General features: G+C 44.2%; 1 protein-coding gene across 1 annotated transcript in view; it reads left to right on the top strand.

The window, feature by feature from the left end:
• Nucleotides 1–14,138, top strand: part of map3k12 (mitogen-activated protein kinase kinase kinase 12) — a 53,291-nt gene extending 39,153 nt beyond the window's left edge. Inside the window, exons 11-12 of the mRNA XM_016231598.1 lie at nucleotides 3,807–4,467; nucleotides 14,013–14,138. Coding sequence (XP_016087084.1) covers nucleotides 3,807–4,467; nucleotides 14,013–14,138 — 787 coding nt within the window. The remainder of the gene's footprint in view (nucleotides 1–3,806; nucleotides 4,468–14,012) is intronic.
• The last annotated feature ends 209 nt before the right edge of the window (nucleotides 14,139–14,347 follow it).

Raw genomic sequence — 14,347 nt, 5'->3', positions numbered from 1 at the left:
AGTGCTCTTTCCATGGGAAGCAACCCGCTGTCCAGATCCAAGTCTTTCACGTCAGTGGCTCGTTCCTCTTCAGGGATGGACGAAAGTACAGTTCTGCTATTACTAGTCCATTTTGTCAAATGGAACCCACCTTGGTTACAAAGCGCTCTGATGTCTCTTGCCAGAATGATTGCTTGTTCTTCAGTCACCACTGATTTAAGGCAATCATCAACGTAAAAATTCATCAAGAGGGTTTGAGCTGCTTCTGGAGTAGTGTCGTTGATTCCATCTTTTGCTGTTCTTTGAAGAGCGTAACAAGAACAACTCGGTGAAGAGGTTGCACCAAACAGGTGTACACGCATCCTGTACTCCTCTTCATCTTGATCCAGGTTGCCGTCCGGCCACCAGAGGAACCTCAGGAAATCTGCATCCTCAATGGGTACTCGAACCTGATAAAACATTGATTCGATATCAGCCATCATTGCGATCGGCTCTTCACGGAATCTGGACAACACCCCGATAAGCGTGTTGGTGAGGTTAGGCCCTTGAAGTAACTGACCATTTAAAGAAAATCCTTGGTAAGATGCATTACAGTCGAAGACAACGCAGATTTTCTTCTTCTTCTGATGATAAACCCCATGGTGAGGAATGTACCACACCCTTCCATCACCACGGTGCAAATTCTCGTCAAGTACTTTCTCAGCATACCCTTTCTCAATGATGTTGTTCATAAATCTGGTGTAGTCCTCATGGAATCCAGAATTCCTTTTGAGTATTTTCTGAAGACTCTTCAGACGCTGTTCCACTACATCCCGGTTGTTCGGCATCTTGAACATGTCATCTTTCAAAGGCAATCTCATGCAGTAGTGACCATCCAGGAGCTGAGTAGATTTGTTCACAGACTTCATGAACTGTCTGTCTTCTTGAGACATTTCAGAATTATCATCATAACGACATTCAGGAAAATCAAGATCAAACTGCTTCACTGGCAAATCTTCAATCTTCTCCACAGATATACGATTCACTGCATAAGGCCCATTACTTCTGCTATTTATCACCTTCCATGGTTCCATGGCCTTATGAGCGTTCACTCCAGTAAGTAGCCCTACTGCAGCCTTGATATTTGGAAGACAAACTTCATGCAGGTAAGGCCATTTCTCAATATCCTCCTGTTTAGGAATGTTCCCTTCTTTTACAGGCAATTGTCGCTGAGTCAAGACATTGGGTTCGATATAAGTATTCTCTTCTACACCACACACTTCTAAGTCAGACAGCAAGTATCCTCGCACCTTTCTTTGCTGACCCATAGTACAAAGTAGAAAATCAGTCCTCTTGCCCTGTATGTTCAGTTGATGCATGAGATCTTCTGTGCAAAAGGTGGTTGTGCTTCCTGGGTCTAGGAAAGCGTAAGTCTCTACTGGTTTTTCACTTTTCTTTGATTTCACCTTTACAGGTATAATGGAGAGGATGCACTCTCCATCCCCAGCCCCAGTATATCCACAAGTTTCCTGACCCAGTGAAAGAAGAGCATTTGAAACTGCTAAGTCATGGTCATCAGACTTTTGATCTCGGTTATCTTCATGTTTGACTATATGTAGGACACCTGGATGTTTTTGTGAGCAATTTGGACATGATATTTTCTTCTTACAATTTTTACTCATGTGTCCTTGTATTAGACAGCCAAAGCACAGACCTTTACTTTTAAGAAACTGAATTCTGTCTTTGTATTCCTGCTCCTTGAGCTTAATACAGGAATCCAGTGTGTGTTCCTTGTTACAGAACAAACAAGCCTTTTGGACTGCAGAATCCGATTTCTCTATGTTCTGTTTCTTCTGTAGTGAGTATTCTGCTTTGTCCTTGCCAGCTGGTGAAACATTTGTGGCAAAGATACTACCTTTGAAACCACTCTTCCTCGAATTCTTCCCCTCTGGCAAACTGGATTTTCCCTTTCTCTCTTCTTTAACATCCTGGATATCTCCAAAGAGCGGGTCATTCAAAATTTGAGCATTAAAGTCAATAAAGTTGACCAAATCTTCAAATGTGGCTCTTCTTCCATTTCATTGCTGGATATCAAAGGCGGTGTTTCTTCAACGTTCTCTGAATCTGAAAGGAAGTTTTGAAATGACTGTTCTCATGTTTGTTGGATTGTTCATCTCATCCATGAATTCAACATCAGCCATGGTATTTCTACATCCAATAAGGAATAAGGCATAGGTCTTCATTCCCTTACTGTCCTCTGCTTTGATTTGTGGCCATTTTAGAGCTTTCTCGAGGTAAGCTGTAACTATCTTCAGCTCATTGCCATAATGCTGCTGAAGGAGACATTTAGCTTCTTTATATCCCTTAGCAGGACTCATATGTCCACAGCTGCGAACAAGAGCTTGTGGTTCACCATTTGTGAACTGTTCAAGATAGTATAACCTGTCTTGTGGATTATTAGTCTTGTTCTCAATCGCGTGCTCAAATGCCCTTATGAAAGAAATATAGGCAAGAGGATCTCCAGAGAATATAGGTACATCTCTTTGAGGTAACTGGGATAAGCTCTGCTGCTTTATAAACAATTCCGTTATCTCATTTTGGCGTTGCATCACTTTGAACAGATATCTGTCATCATCAGTTGACTGTTGAGTGTTACTATGATCTGTGGTTTGTTGAGATGGTCTCTGGATAGAGCTGCAATCCTGGGTGCTTGACATAGGCTCAGACTTTATACACGGGTTAGATACTGGCTGAACTTGACGTTCCTTTCAGCTTTTTAATGAATCAACAGATTGTGACCCAGTCTGTGACCTGTAATAATCATTCATGCCATCTTGACCTTCTTCATACTCTTTTAACACTTTGAGTTCAGCATTTGATGCAGCAATTTCTATATCCAGTTCAAGCTGTTCTCTTTTGGCCTTCAATCTCAACTCTTGAGCCTCTAATTCTTGCCGCTTTCTTAAAGCAGATACCCTGGCTATAAGTGCTGCACGCTTAGCCTCTGCCTTGACATGAGCAGAACTGGTTGAAGATGCCACAGAACTACTTGTCACAGATCCACTTTTCCTTCTATCATGAGGAGCCATAACTTCTGACTTGGTTTAACACCATCGTCATCTTCATCTTGAGGGTCAAGCTTATCAGACTCGCTTCCTTTATTTGTGGTTGAAATCCATTTTTTCACATCAAACGTAAACTGCCAAAAATGTTCAATCTTGGGTTGAAACCAGTTAATCTGATCTTTTTCCCCATCTTCATCAGACAACATGAGTAACATTTCAGCATTCAACTCTTCAAACTGACATAATATCTGGCAAAAGACATTCAGTTCCTTTTCAACAGTTTTCACATCTTCTCTGTCTTGCATTAATCTGTCAATTTCCTTCATTTTGCGTGTTAACTGTGCCAGTTTCCCTTGTCTTTCGTTCGTAAGTCGATTCATTTTCTCTTCAGCTGCCTTTGCAGTAGTCGCCCTCTTGTGGCCATTCCCGGTACATTCGCATGCACATAATCATCCGCCATTCTACATAATTAGAAAGCAGATCTTCACGCACACCATCGCAGTTAAATTAAAGGGGGACCAAAAAGGCGCTAAAGACAGTCCAATAATAAAACAGAGCAAACCATTACAGAATGAACATGGGGGGTGTTTGACGAATATACATATAAATCCAAACACATTAAAATTATACCTACTCATGCACTTCTATCTTTAATGTTAAACTTAATTATTCAAATTATGGCTCTTACAATAACTCATTATGCTGTTACACTGTAACATGGGCACTGTAATGTGTAATGTAAGGTATGTTGTTTAACCAATGGCTTTTAACTGCCATATCCAGACCTGACCTCCTGAGATCAGAGATCATTCTCCCCAAGATGGACGCTGGCGTAATGCAGGTAACTGTCCCGCCATGTGCAAACCGAGGACCTACCTCACCTAACCGGGCCCGCAGGGTGAAAACTCGTCACCGGAGGAGCGGCAAGGGAAGCAGCGGGGATCTGTCAGGGCCTAAGCACCCTTCTGCCCCTGCTAACCGAGAAAGAGAGCCCCCGCTGCCCAACACAACGATGCCCGCACCGCCCCTCACTGAAACTGCTTCAGGGGCCGCGATGAGGGAGGGCCAGCTGGAGCCGCCCCCGCTGAAACTGTCCTCGTCCAGCCCAGATCTGCTCTGCTCCACCCACCGCGCTGAAGACGGAGTCAGTGGAGCTGCCACGACCGAAGCCCTGGGCAGAGAGCCCGGCGGTGAAGCTGAAGCGGGGGCCGGTCTGGATGAGACTCCACCCAGAAGCGACACGGCGAGTGAGGACGCCGCTTCACTGCCGTTCTCCAGCAGCCCTGATTCTCCCTGCTGTGGCAGAAGTGGAGCGGTGGGCAGAACTCATGTAGGAGAGGAGAGAGAAGAGGGAAGCGGGGCGGTGCGATTACCCAGAGGATCCAGCGGCAGTCATCTGACTCCATCAGCCATACTGTATCGAGCTGCTATCACACGCAAACAGGTACGCATCTCTCTATTTTCATTCTGGGAACCGACTGATTATAGTCTTATTTAAATAAAGGTGACTTGACTTAGCAAGGGAAGTTGCATTTCTTAAATCTCATAACTGGTCACCATTGCTTTTAAGTTTTTCACCATTTTCCCTCACCTTTTCTATCACTTCTCAATTAATATGAGCTCATTAAACTTGAATTAAAAAAAGTTTCATTAAGAGGTTCAGTTAGCATTTTAAACAACAGGACCATGCTTAAAGGGTTAGGTCACCTAAAAATGAAAATTAGGCTGTGTTTTACTCACCCTCAAGTCATCCTAGGTGTATATGACTTTCTTCTTTCAGACGAATCCAGTTGGAGTTATATTAAAAATTGTCTTTGATCCTTCAAGCTCTATCGTTGCACTCTTGCAGCGGGTGTTGCAATGCTTCTGTCCAAAAGACGTGAAATAAAAAGCACCCTTCCATAAAAAAAAAGTGTCTCACACTGCTCCGGGGGGTGAACAAAGGCCTCCTGTAGCGAATTGATGCGTTTTTGTAAGAAAAATATCCATATTCAAAACGTAATATTCACTTGAATCTAGCTTGCGCTCACTGTTGTAAAACAGAAGCAGTTCCGGGGGAATTACGTATGAGGTCAGCGTTGCACATGCGCCGCTCAGAAGTGACGCACGTGGAGAGATCGAAAACAAAACAACGGTCACTAATTAGAAGTACAAAACGATGATTTGTAAAGAAGAATGTCGGAGGATTTCGATATAAGCCAAGAGGAGACTGGTTTTCCTTTGCTAAAGTTAGGAAACTTAGCTTTTTTTGATCCTGTTAACAAACGTTGGTTTTCATGAGACTCACTGGCGCATGCTCCCGGAACTGCTTCTGTGTACAACTGCTGGCGCAAGCTAGATTAAAGTGATTATTACGTATTGAATATGGATATTTTTCTTACAAAAACGCATGGAAAGGTGCTTTTTATTTCACGTCTTTTGGACAGAAGCAATGCAACACCCGCTGAGTGCAACGATAGAGCGTGAAAGATCAAAGATAATTTTTAATATAACTCCGACTGGATTCGTCTGAAAGAAGAAAGTCATATACATCTAGGATGCATCGGGGGTCAGTAAAACGCAGCCTAATTTTCATTTTTGGGTGAACTAACCCTTTAACATGCCAACTACACATTTTGTATTTGTTATATTTAATTTAGTCACTTTCATAATAAAGCAATGATCCTCAAGAAGCCGTGGTTTACTCTTCTCCAAGTCATGCCTAACAACGCCCCTTAGCTGTTATAAATTCACTGTAAATCACGGCTTCACAGGGCTTATTGCTTTTATAAAATGGTTATTCCATATACGTAGCTGTCACGTCACGCTGTTGAGGAAGCACGCAGGAGGCACGAGTAAACAGTGTTACCAACTGCTTTCAATTGAAAGTAGCTAAAACTGGTAGCTAAATGTTACTAGATGACATCACAATGGCAAATTCACTGATCTATATAAAGATGAACGTAGATCAGTGGGCAAGATGAGAACTTTGATAAGGTTTGTCCAAGAAGTTGCTAGATTTGTCCCTAAACTTTTGAAAAAAGTCTCAAAAGGGGCGGGGAAGTTGCTAAATCTAGCTACACTGCCAACAGAGTAAACGAGAACTGTCTTTAATCAAGGAAACTCAGGAGATAATCCACAATAGGAGCTTGAGCAAACGGGGGGGGGGGGTCCAAGAGTCTGACATTAGCAAGGTTTCACAAAATAAAACAAAGCTAATAAAATGTAATGATATTAATAAAAACATTATTCTTCCGCCAAACAATGTAGTTCCTCAGAAACGGTTGTGTTTGCAACAAAGTGGTTGCCGAGCAACACACAGAAGTAAACAAAGGTGTATGTTTGTAGAGTAATTTACAGCAGCTTTGAACATGGCTCAACCAATCAGAATCAAGGACCAGAACTATCCGTTTTATAAAAAAGTATTCTTTGACAATAGAAGTGTTGAAATGAAGTAAATAAATGGCCTCCGATTGTATCTCCAGTAACTCTGGTGCAAATTAACCAAAAGAGAATATGATTTCATAAACTGTAAAGGGGGAGGCCTTACTTTGGACCACGGACACCCTATAACAATAAACTTCTGCTTAGTGATGATTGCTCAAAGAAGTCTAAACAGTGTTGCCAGGTCTGCGTAACAAAACTAGCCCAATGGTCAATCAAAAATAGCCCAATGACCATATTCCAAATATCAAAACTCAAAATCTGCAATTCCCATACCTAAAGTACATATTTTACAGTCACTGTTATGCAAATTGAAATCTATATTGCAGTGGCGAGCGGTGACTTTTTTAACTGGGTATGCTGAGTGCTAAGATTAAGACCAACCCCCTCCCCTCTCCCCCTCCTCATTGGCTTTTAGGACACACTTAAAGAGGGAAACACCATAGCAGGTGTCGATTTAAAAGGACTCACATTTCCTACCTTATTTGTAAATGAAATTCATCTCCAATCCTTCTTCTGTCATTTCAGGTTTATCCATAGTTAGCCTATTGGAATGCTAGATAAACATCTAACTGCTTTTCCAAGTAAAAACAGCCAAATAATGTTTACACGTAGTTATGTTATGATATGTAATATTCAGATGATGGGGAGATGGGGGAATCCCCCAGTCTGTATGTCTCTGCATCGAATAATTATTGTTATTATTTTATCCCACTCCCACCTACACTGTAAAAAATTGCTGTAAAAAACTGCCATATTCTGACAGTAACAGCAAAAAAAACTCATCCATGACTCCCAGCATGCATTGCGGCATGAATAAATGATGCAGCTGAATTGTCCACTTATGTTCTTTAATTCTTACTAGGTGCTTTTATTTTTGCTTTTGTTTTTGTGTTGAGTTTTAGTAGCGTGTTTTGTGATTTTCAGAGTCGATCTGTTTATTAATTTTTTGGATTGTCACCGTTGTTGAGATCCATACGCTGATTCTTCATGTGTGTGTTTCATAGCATATCAGTGCTTTTTTTTTTATTTTTTTGAGTGATGTGTGTGCTTTTTCATAATAGCACGCTTGTTATTTTGCTCTAGTATATTACTGCAACATCACTTTGGTACAAAAACAGACTCTGGACAAAATCAGTGAACCTGTTTTTTTTAAAGATGTCCTTTGCGAAGCATAACCATCAGCATTACATATTATGCTTTGGCCCTTTTTACAACAACAAATGTGTTAAAAACACAATAGTTAAAGCGGTCAAATAAAAATAATGCGCAACTAAAGCAAACACTAAACACTGATGTTCTGCTGCTTTATTTAAAGGCAGTAACTGTGGAGTTGCTGATACAGTAATGATCTCTTTGTTGTTTCATCTCACACATGTGTGCTATAGCTAACAGTGAACTGCAACGATTTGAGTTAAAGTCATGTTTTTTGTTATTTTGCTGTTACGCGTTTAGTGTTTGCAGTTTTATACTAAGAAATGTTCTTTCTCAGTGAACTCAAATGAAATACGTTCACAGTACTAATATCGTATGAACGCTAATTTAAAAAATTTTGGGAGTGGAGTTAATTTCCATGGTAGAATTACGAATGTATCGTTTCCTCCTTTTTTCCTGATGTTTGTTATTATTTAACATTTTATATACATTTTTATAAACTTTTTTTTATTTAACATTTTAACATTTGCTTTGCTTGAGAAAGCATGAAAATATACAATTACTTAGTTTTTTCACTTGATTTAGTTGAGTTGGTTTTGCATCAAACACAATTTTTGGCAATCGAGATCTGGCAGCAACAGCGCATCTTTCCGTTTGAGCAAGCGCTTCGCGGACAGCTTACCCCGCGCAAGAAATCACGTGCATGCCAGCAAAACACTGAGAATGCCACACACACACACATATATACATATATATATATATATATATATATATATATATAGTCAGGTTGGCTTTGCTAGTGCAGGACTGTAAAACCCTTGGATGCAAGTATACACAACACAGACTGAACGGCACATATAATTGTACAGTACATGTACATGATTTATGATACGGAGATACCTGTTCCAACTGTCTGCTCTCCTCTTACCTCTCAGATTATCTTTCAGTACTTTTTCTTTCATAGGGACATGCAATATGTACATTTCAACCTAATCTGAAGAAAGCACTTTTATTTTCTGCACTGTAAAAATAAAGTAAAACGAATAAATGACAATAATTTAATGTATATGAATTTTAGCTTGCCAGATGTAGGTCTGAGAAGGGTAAATTCCCGAAGAACAAATGCATGATATACATTTGTATTTTAATTTTTAAATCAATTGTTTTTATACATCTAAAAAAATGTTTGCACCTTTTTTACCTTGAATGTGTAATACTATTGTGTTGCTTGTAGGCACTTTACAGTAGGATGTTTATATACATGGACATGATCACTTTCTCATGTTGCACTGAAAATTTATTTATGATAATGATGATGGTTCAATAGATGCAAATCGTCTCTAGGTTACGTATGTAACCATGGTTCCCAGAGGAAACGAGGCTCGCTTTGGGAACGCCCCTGTGTTCTGAAGCACGTGTACAATCAGCATATTAAGCCTTTCTTGGCCTACTTCCTGGAACGGAGGAGGACAGAATGCCTGAAGTACTATGGCCCCTGGTGAAGAAGTGGGTACCTTAGGGACATACCTGACCCTTGGATAAAGGAATGTCCTAACCATGCCTGGAGCAAATTCCAGGCATGAAACAGAAAGCGCCTGAAGATCCCCGATCCTTTTAAGTGAGGAAATAGCGAGGAGAAAGATGGTCTTGAGCGAGTGATAAGTGGGTGTTTTCCCAATGATTGACCACCCAGAAGGGCGTGGTAAGCAGCTAAGGCCGCCAAGTATACTTTCAGAGTGGAGGGAGATAACCCTGCTGAGAATTGCTCCTGCAGAAACTCCAGAACTGTATTGGGCAGTTGACTGGGTCTTGCAGTTGCTGTCCGCACCATGAAGCTAAAAGTTTCCACTTCACTAGTTTCCTAGTGGCGGGAGCTCTGGACTGGAGTATAGGCTCAACAACCTCAGTTGAGAGACCAGATGCTAGGAGCTGTGCCCCCTCAGGGGCCACACCCACAACTTCCATAACTCTGGGCGGGGGTGAAGAATGGTGCCCCCCGCCTGAGAGAGGAGGTCCCCAGTGGAGCTGGATATGCGTGAGGGAGAACCAGAGCGGACAGTGTTTAGTTTCCTGCGACGCAAATAGATCCACTTCCGCCTGGCCAAATTCCCTCCAGAGGAGCTCCACCACCTCGGGGTGGAGTCTCCATCCCCCGGGTCTCAGCCCCTGTCTCGACAGGATATCTGCCCCCTGATTGAGATACGCAGGGATGTAGACTGCTCTTAGAGAGAGGAGCTTCCCCTGAGCCCACAGAAGGATCTGGCGCGCCAGCTTGTACAAGGGGCGCAAACGCAGACCCCCCTACCGATTGATGTAGGAGACCACCGATGTGTTGTCTTTGAGGACAAGCACATGATGCCCCCTTAGGTCTGGAAGGAAGTGTGTCAGAGCTCGAAACACAGCCAGCATCTCCAGGCAGTTGATGTGCCAAGAGAGATGATGGCCTTCCCACAGACCCTGGGCAGAGCGGCCACTCATGACCGCCCCCCAGCCCATGAGGGAGGCATCCATCGTTAGCATTACATGACAACAAGGAGCCCCTAACATCGGGCCTTGAACCAGGAACCAACGTTTCTTCCACATGTCCAAGGCACATAAGCATCGCCACGTGACCTTGATCATGCGAAGTGGATTCCCCCTCGGGGAAAATCCCTTGGTTCTGAGCCACCACTGCAAGGGTCTCATGTACAGCAGGCCAAAAGGTATAACATTGAACGCTGCTGCCATAAGGCCCAACAGCCTTTGAAACTGTTTCACAGTGAGTGACTGGCCTTCTCTTACTCTCCTGACTGTCGTGAGGATTGACTCGATACGAGCAGGAAACAAACGTGCCTGCATCGAGATTGAGTCCCACACCATGCCTAAATAAGTGGTTCTCTGTAGTGGAGAATGCACACTTTTCTTGGTGTTTAGTCTTAACCCCAGCTCTCTCATATGGGCGAGGACGACATCTCGATGCCAAGCCGCCATCTGCTCCGATTGAGCTAGTATTAACCAATAGTCGATGTAATTGAGTATGCGGATGCCCTGGAGTCGCAGAGGAGCCAGAGCAGCATCCATACACTTCGTGAAAGTGCGGGGTGAGAGTGACAGGTCGAAGAGAAGAACTTGATATTGGTATGCTTCGCCCCCGAAAGCAAACCTCAGGAACTTCCAGTGTTGAGGAAGGATGGAAACATGGAAATAAGCGTCTGTGAGATCTATCGTTACAAACCAGTCCTCGGACTGGATTTGAGATACTATCTGCTTGATAGTGAGCATCTTGAACCAAAGCCGTTTGATAGCGCGGTTTAGAAGACAGAGATCTAAGATCGGACGCAACCCCCCATACTACTTCGGAATGATGAAGTAACGGCTGTAGAACCCGGACACTCTCGAGAGAGGTGGAACACGTTCTATGGCCCCCTTCCTCAAGATAGTATCTACTTCTTGTTCCATTGCCAGACCCTGCTTGGGGCCCACTAGTATGGGGATGACCCCGTTGAAATGAGGCGGACGAGAACCGAACTGATTCTGTAACCTTTCTCTACAATCTGCAGGACCCATTTTGAGACATTTGGTAGAAGTTTCCACGCTGCCAAAAAATCTACTAAGGGAACAAGCCTCTCGAGGCTGGCCTCTGGTGTTATTAGAGGAGCCAGTACGGTGCCCTGAAGCGAATGACCGGCAGGGAACGACCGACCTTACTGCTGTTGCACCCTCACTCAAGGGGGCGAGCTCTCCCGTGCCGTACCGTAGCCGGGCGGCAGGTGAGAATTTTGCTCGTCGGAGCTCACTGAGCCCTGAAGCACCGAGGGTGGCAGGGGTATCCGTCAGGATCGGGCACCGTATACTGAGGTGTTATCCTTTCCTCCACAGGTGGGGCTGCCCTCAGGGGCCTGACGATGGTGGCGTCAGGACCACTTAGTCGAGGTCCTCTTCGACAAAATAACGGTCCGCAGATCCATCTTACTGAGAGCGCCGCCCCGACCCCCATTCTTTCTGCGGAGGGGTGCGGGTTGCAATGCTCTGTTTTTGAGACTGGCGGTATGAGGAGCTTGATGGCTAGGGCTGCTCCCGCTCAGCAGCCCCATGGGCCTGGGAGCGACGAGGGAGGAAACGTTGAAATGCCGCTTGCTTCCTCGCCTCCTGAAACCTCTCGACGACAGTGTTGACTGCATCCCCGAAAAGGCCAGAGGGCGAGAGCGGGGCATCTAGGAGGAAGAATCTGTCCTTATCTTGCATATTGGACAGATTCAACCACAGATGCCGCCCCGTGGCCACCATTGGTGCCATTGAATGGCCGATGGCTCTGGCCTTTCTTTGTTGGCTCGGAGGAACAAATCTGTGTCCCGACGCAGTTCATCTACCACGTCGGATTCCTCCTCCCCCTTGTCATCCAAGTCCCTGAGCAGGTCAGCCTGGTATCACCGCCAGCTTGTAACACCGCCATGGTGTGCAAACATGACCTGCCGCCGTATAAGCTTTCCCAACCAGACTAGATGTCAGCCTAATGGACCTAGTGGGAAGCTTCGGGGCCTTCAGGGACGATGCTGAGGATGGGGAGAGATAGCTCGCAAGTCCACCATTGGCATCGCCCCATATCCCTTCTCATTCAGCCCCACGATGTTGGAATAATGTGGGGCTGTAGATACGGGATGAATACGGTTTCTCCCACAATCTTGACACCTCGGCATGAAGATCGGGGGGGGAAAAAGGCCCCGTCGTGAAGGCTGTGTGTAACAAAGTTCGTAGTCACGGGAAAAAGGAGACGGGAACCGGCGAACATTTAAACAAAACTTTAATCAAATAAACAAACCCAAAATAAAAGTAATGCGGCAGCCCCTCACGGACGACTGCCACACACAAAACACAAAATAAAGTCCAGGCCTGGTCCTTTCTCATCCAACAATGTCGTCACTCCTCCTTTTTATCCTTCCGGAGCTCCTCCGTGGGACTCGAGACCGGTGAGTGGCGCAGGTGTCGTGCATTAGCATTTACTCCACCGGCCTCACTCCGTTCCCACGGCTCTCGGCCCCGCCCCTCACGTCACACTGTGATCTAGCTCTCAGGAAATGCTCATCTAATTTGCTTTTAGGATGAGCGTCCTGTTTCTGGCTGGCCAATCGATATTTAATTTGGCTACAGCACGAGTCACAACCTCCACGAGCTCCTCATACGTGAGAGAATGTGGTGGCGAGTCCACAGTCTTCTCTGTCTCGACACTCATCACATCCAACTCCTCGGAGAAAGACAGAAGAAGTGTCTGGCTCTCTCTCCAGGGGGAAGAAACCGCAGCACAGGCTTTCCAAACCCTGAGAGGGAGCCGCGGATCTAGTGGGTGAGGACCGAGAAAAGGACAAGCCTGTCTCGGATCCCTCTGCTAAATCCACTTGCGATCCCAATGACAACAGTCTATACTATGCTGCGAGCGGGATCGCGAGCCTGGCCGCTCTTATCAAACACGGCCAGGCGAGAGCAACTCGCAGTCATGACAATCAGCTCCCTCGAGAGCTGATCGTGCATGCTCCGCTCCTAAACAAATCACACACAGATCGTGTGAATCCCCCGCCACCAGATATCGTGGGCAGGGAGAAACACAACATTTGTAATGCCGTTCGCTCGCCATAGACTGACTTTGCTTTTTTTGACATGATATGAATGCTTGTGCTGACAGACAACAATAAATAGACCTGACACATACACAGAGCGCTACTGAAGAGCAGAAGCTGACTTGCGCTTTTATACTTTCTGGTGCTTATGTCACCCCGCCGTGACGTCTCGCTGCTCCATTGGGCTGATTGTACACGTGCTTCAGAATGCGGTCACGCAGGGGCGTTCCCAAAGCAATTCTCGACACAGCTCGAGTTCTTGAAGGGGAACTCCAGTTTCAAGAGTATGTATGTTAAGACAACCATTTAAAACTTTTTTGAAGTTGATTATGATGTTAAAAATCTTCTGGGCTGTGTTTCCCAAAAGCATTATAATCTTAAGTAGGTCGTAGAACCATTGCCACCAATGGATGAGTATTCAACAACTACTAAATGAATACAGTGAATGAAAAAGGAATAAAGTGCATGAGATGCATAAAATGCCAGTGATTAAGTTGTGTGTTGCTATGGCAGAGTTATGTTATCTTATGGGAAGATAAACTATTGCTTGTCTGAAAAAAATAAGGTGAAGAACCAAACAAATCAAATAAACAAAAGATTATTTGTTCTTAACTGATATATAACATTTAATTTATATGATCAGTATATGAATTTCAAATTTACATCAATGCCAAGGTCTCTGGAAAGAGGTTTGGATAAATTATATTTACATTGTTTGTAGTTGAGTGAGCACTCCAGTGGCAGTGACTTCTTGATTATACGTCTTCTGCCTCTCTGGGCCAGAGACTCAGAACTTGGTCAATCCACTTTGTCTGTATAGGTTGGAGACACGGTACATGCTGCATCTGTTGTTGTCTCACTGGACAAAGACTTTGAACTCAAGGCATTTGTTGGAGGCTCAGAACGTGGTCATATCTGTTGTTACCTCAAAACCTGGAGACTCTAAGCATAGTTTTTCTGTTAGGGTACTTTCACACCAAATCAGAGTTCAGTTGTTCCCTCCTCCCACTGCCCCCACTTGTTTTTGGTGCCAAACCACAATACGTTTGCGTCATCAGAGTGGCAGCTGTTTACCCCGGTTACTAAGTAACTGTCGTGAAACTGCACTGGGACACAAAGCTTGGGGATCCAGATGCAATGTTTATTGAAGTGGTA

The sequence above is a fragment of the Sinocyclocheilus grahami genome, unplaced genomic scaffold, assembly GCF_001515645.1.
Source record: "Sinocyclocheilus grahami isolate Dianchi unplaced genomic scaffold, SAMN03320097.WGS_v1.1 scaffold396.1, whole genome shotgun sequence".
NCBI classification, from domain to species: Eukaryota; Metazoa; Chordata; class Actinopteri; order Cypriniformes; family Cyprinidae; genus Sinocyclocheilus; species Sinocyclocheilus grahami.
This window is presented reverse-complemented; position numbering and strand designations above follow the sequence as displayed.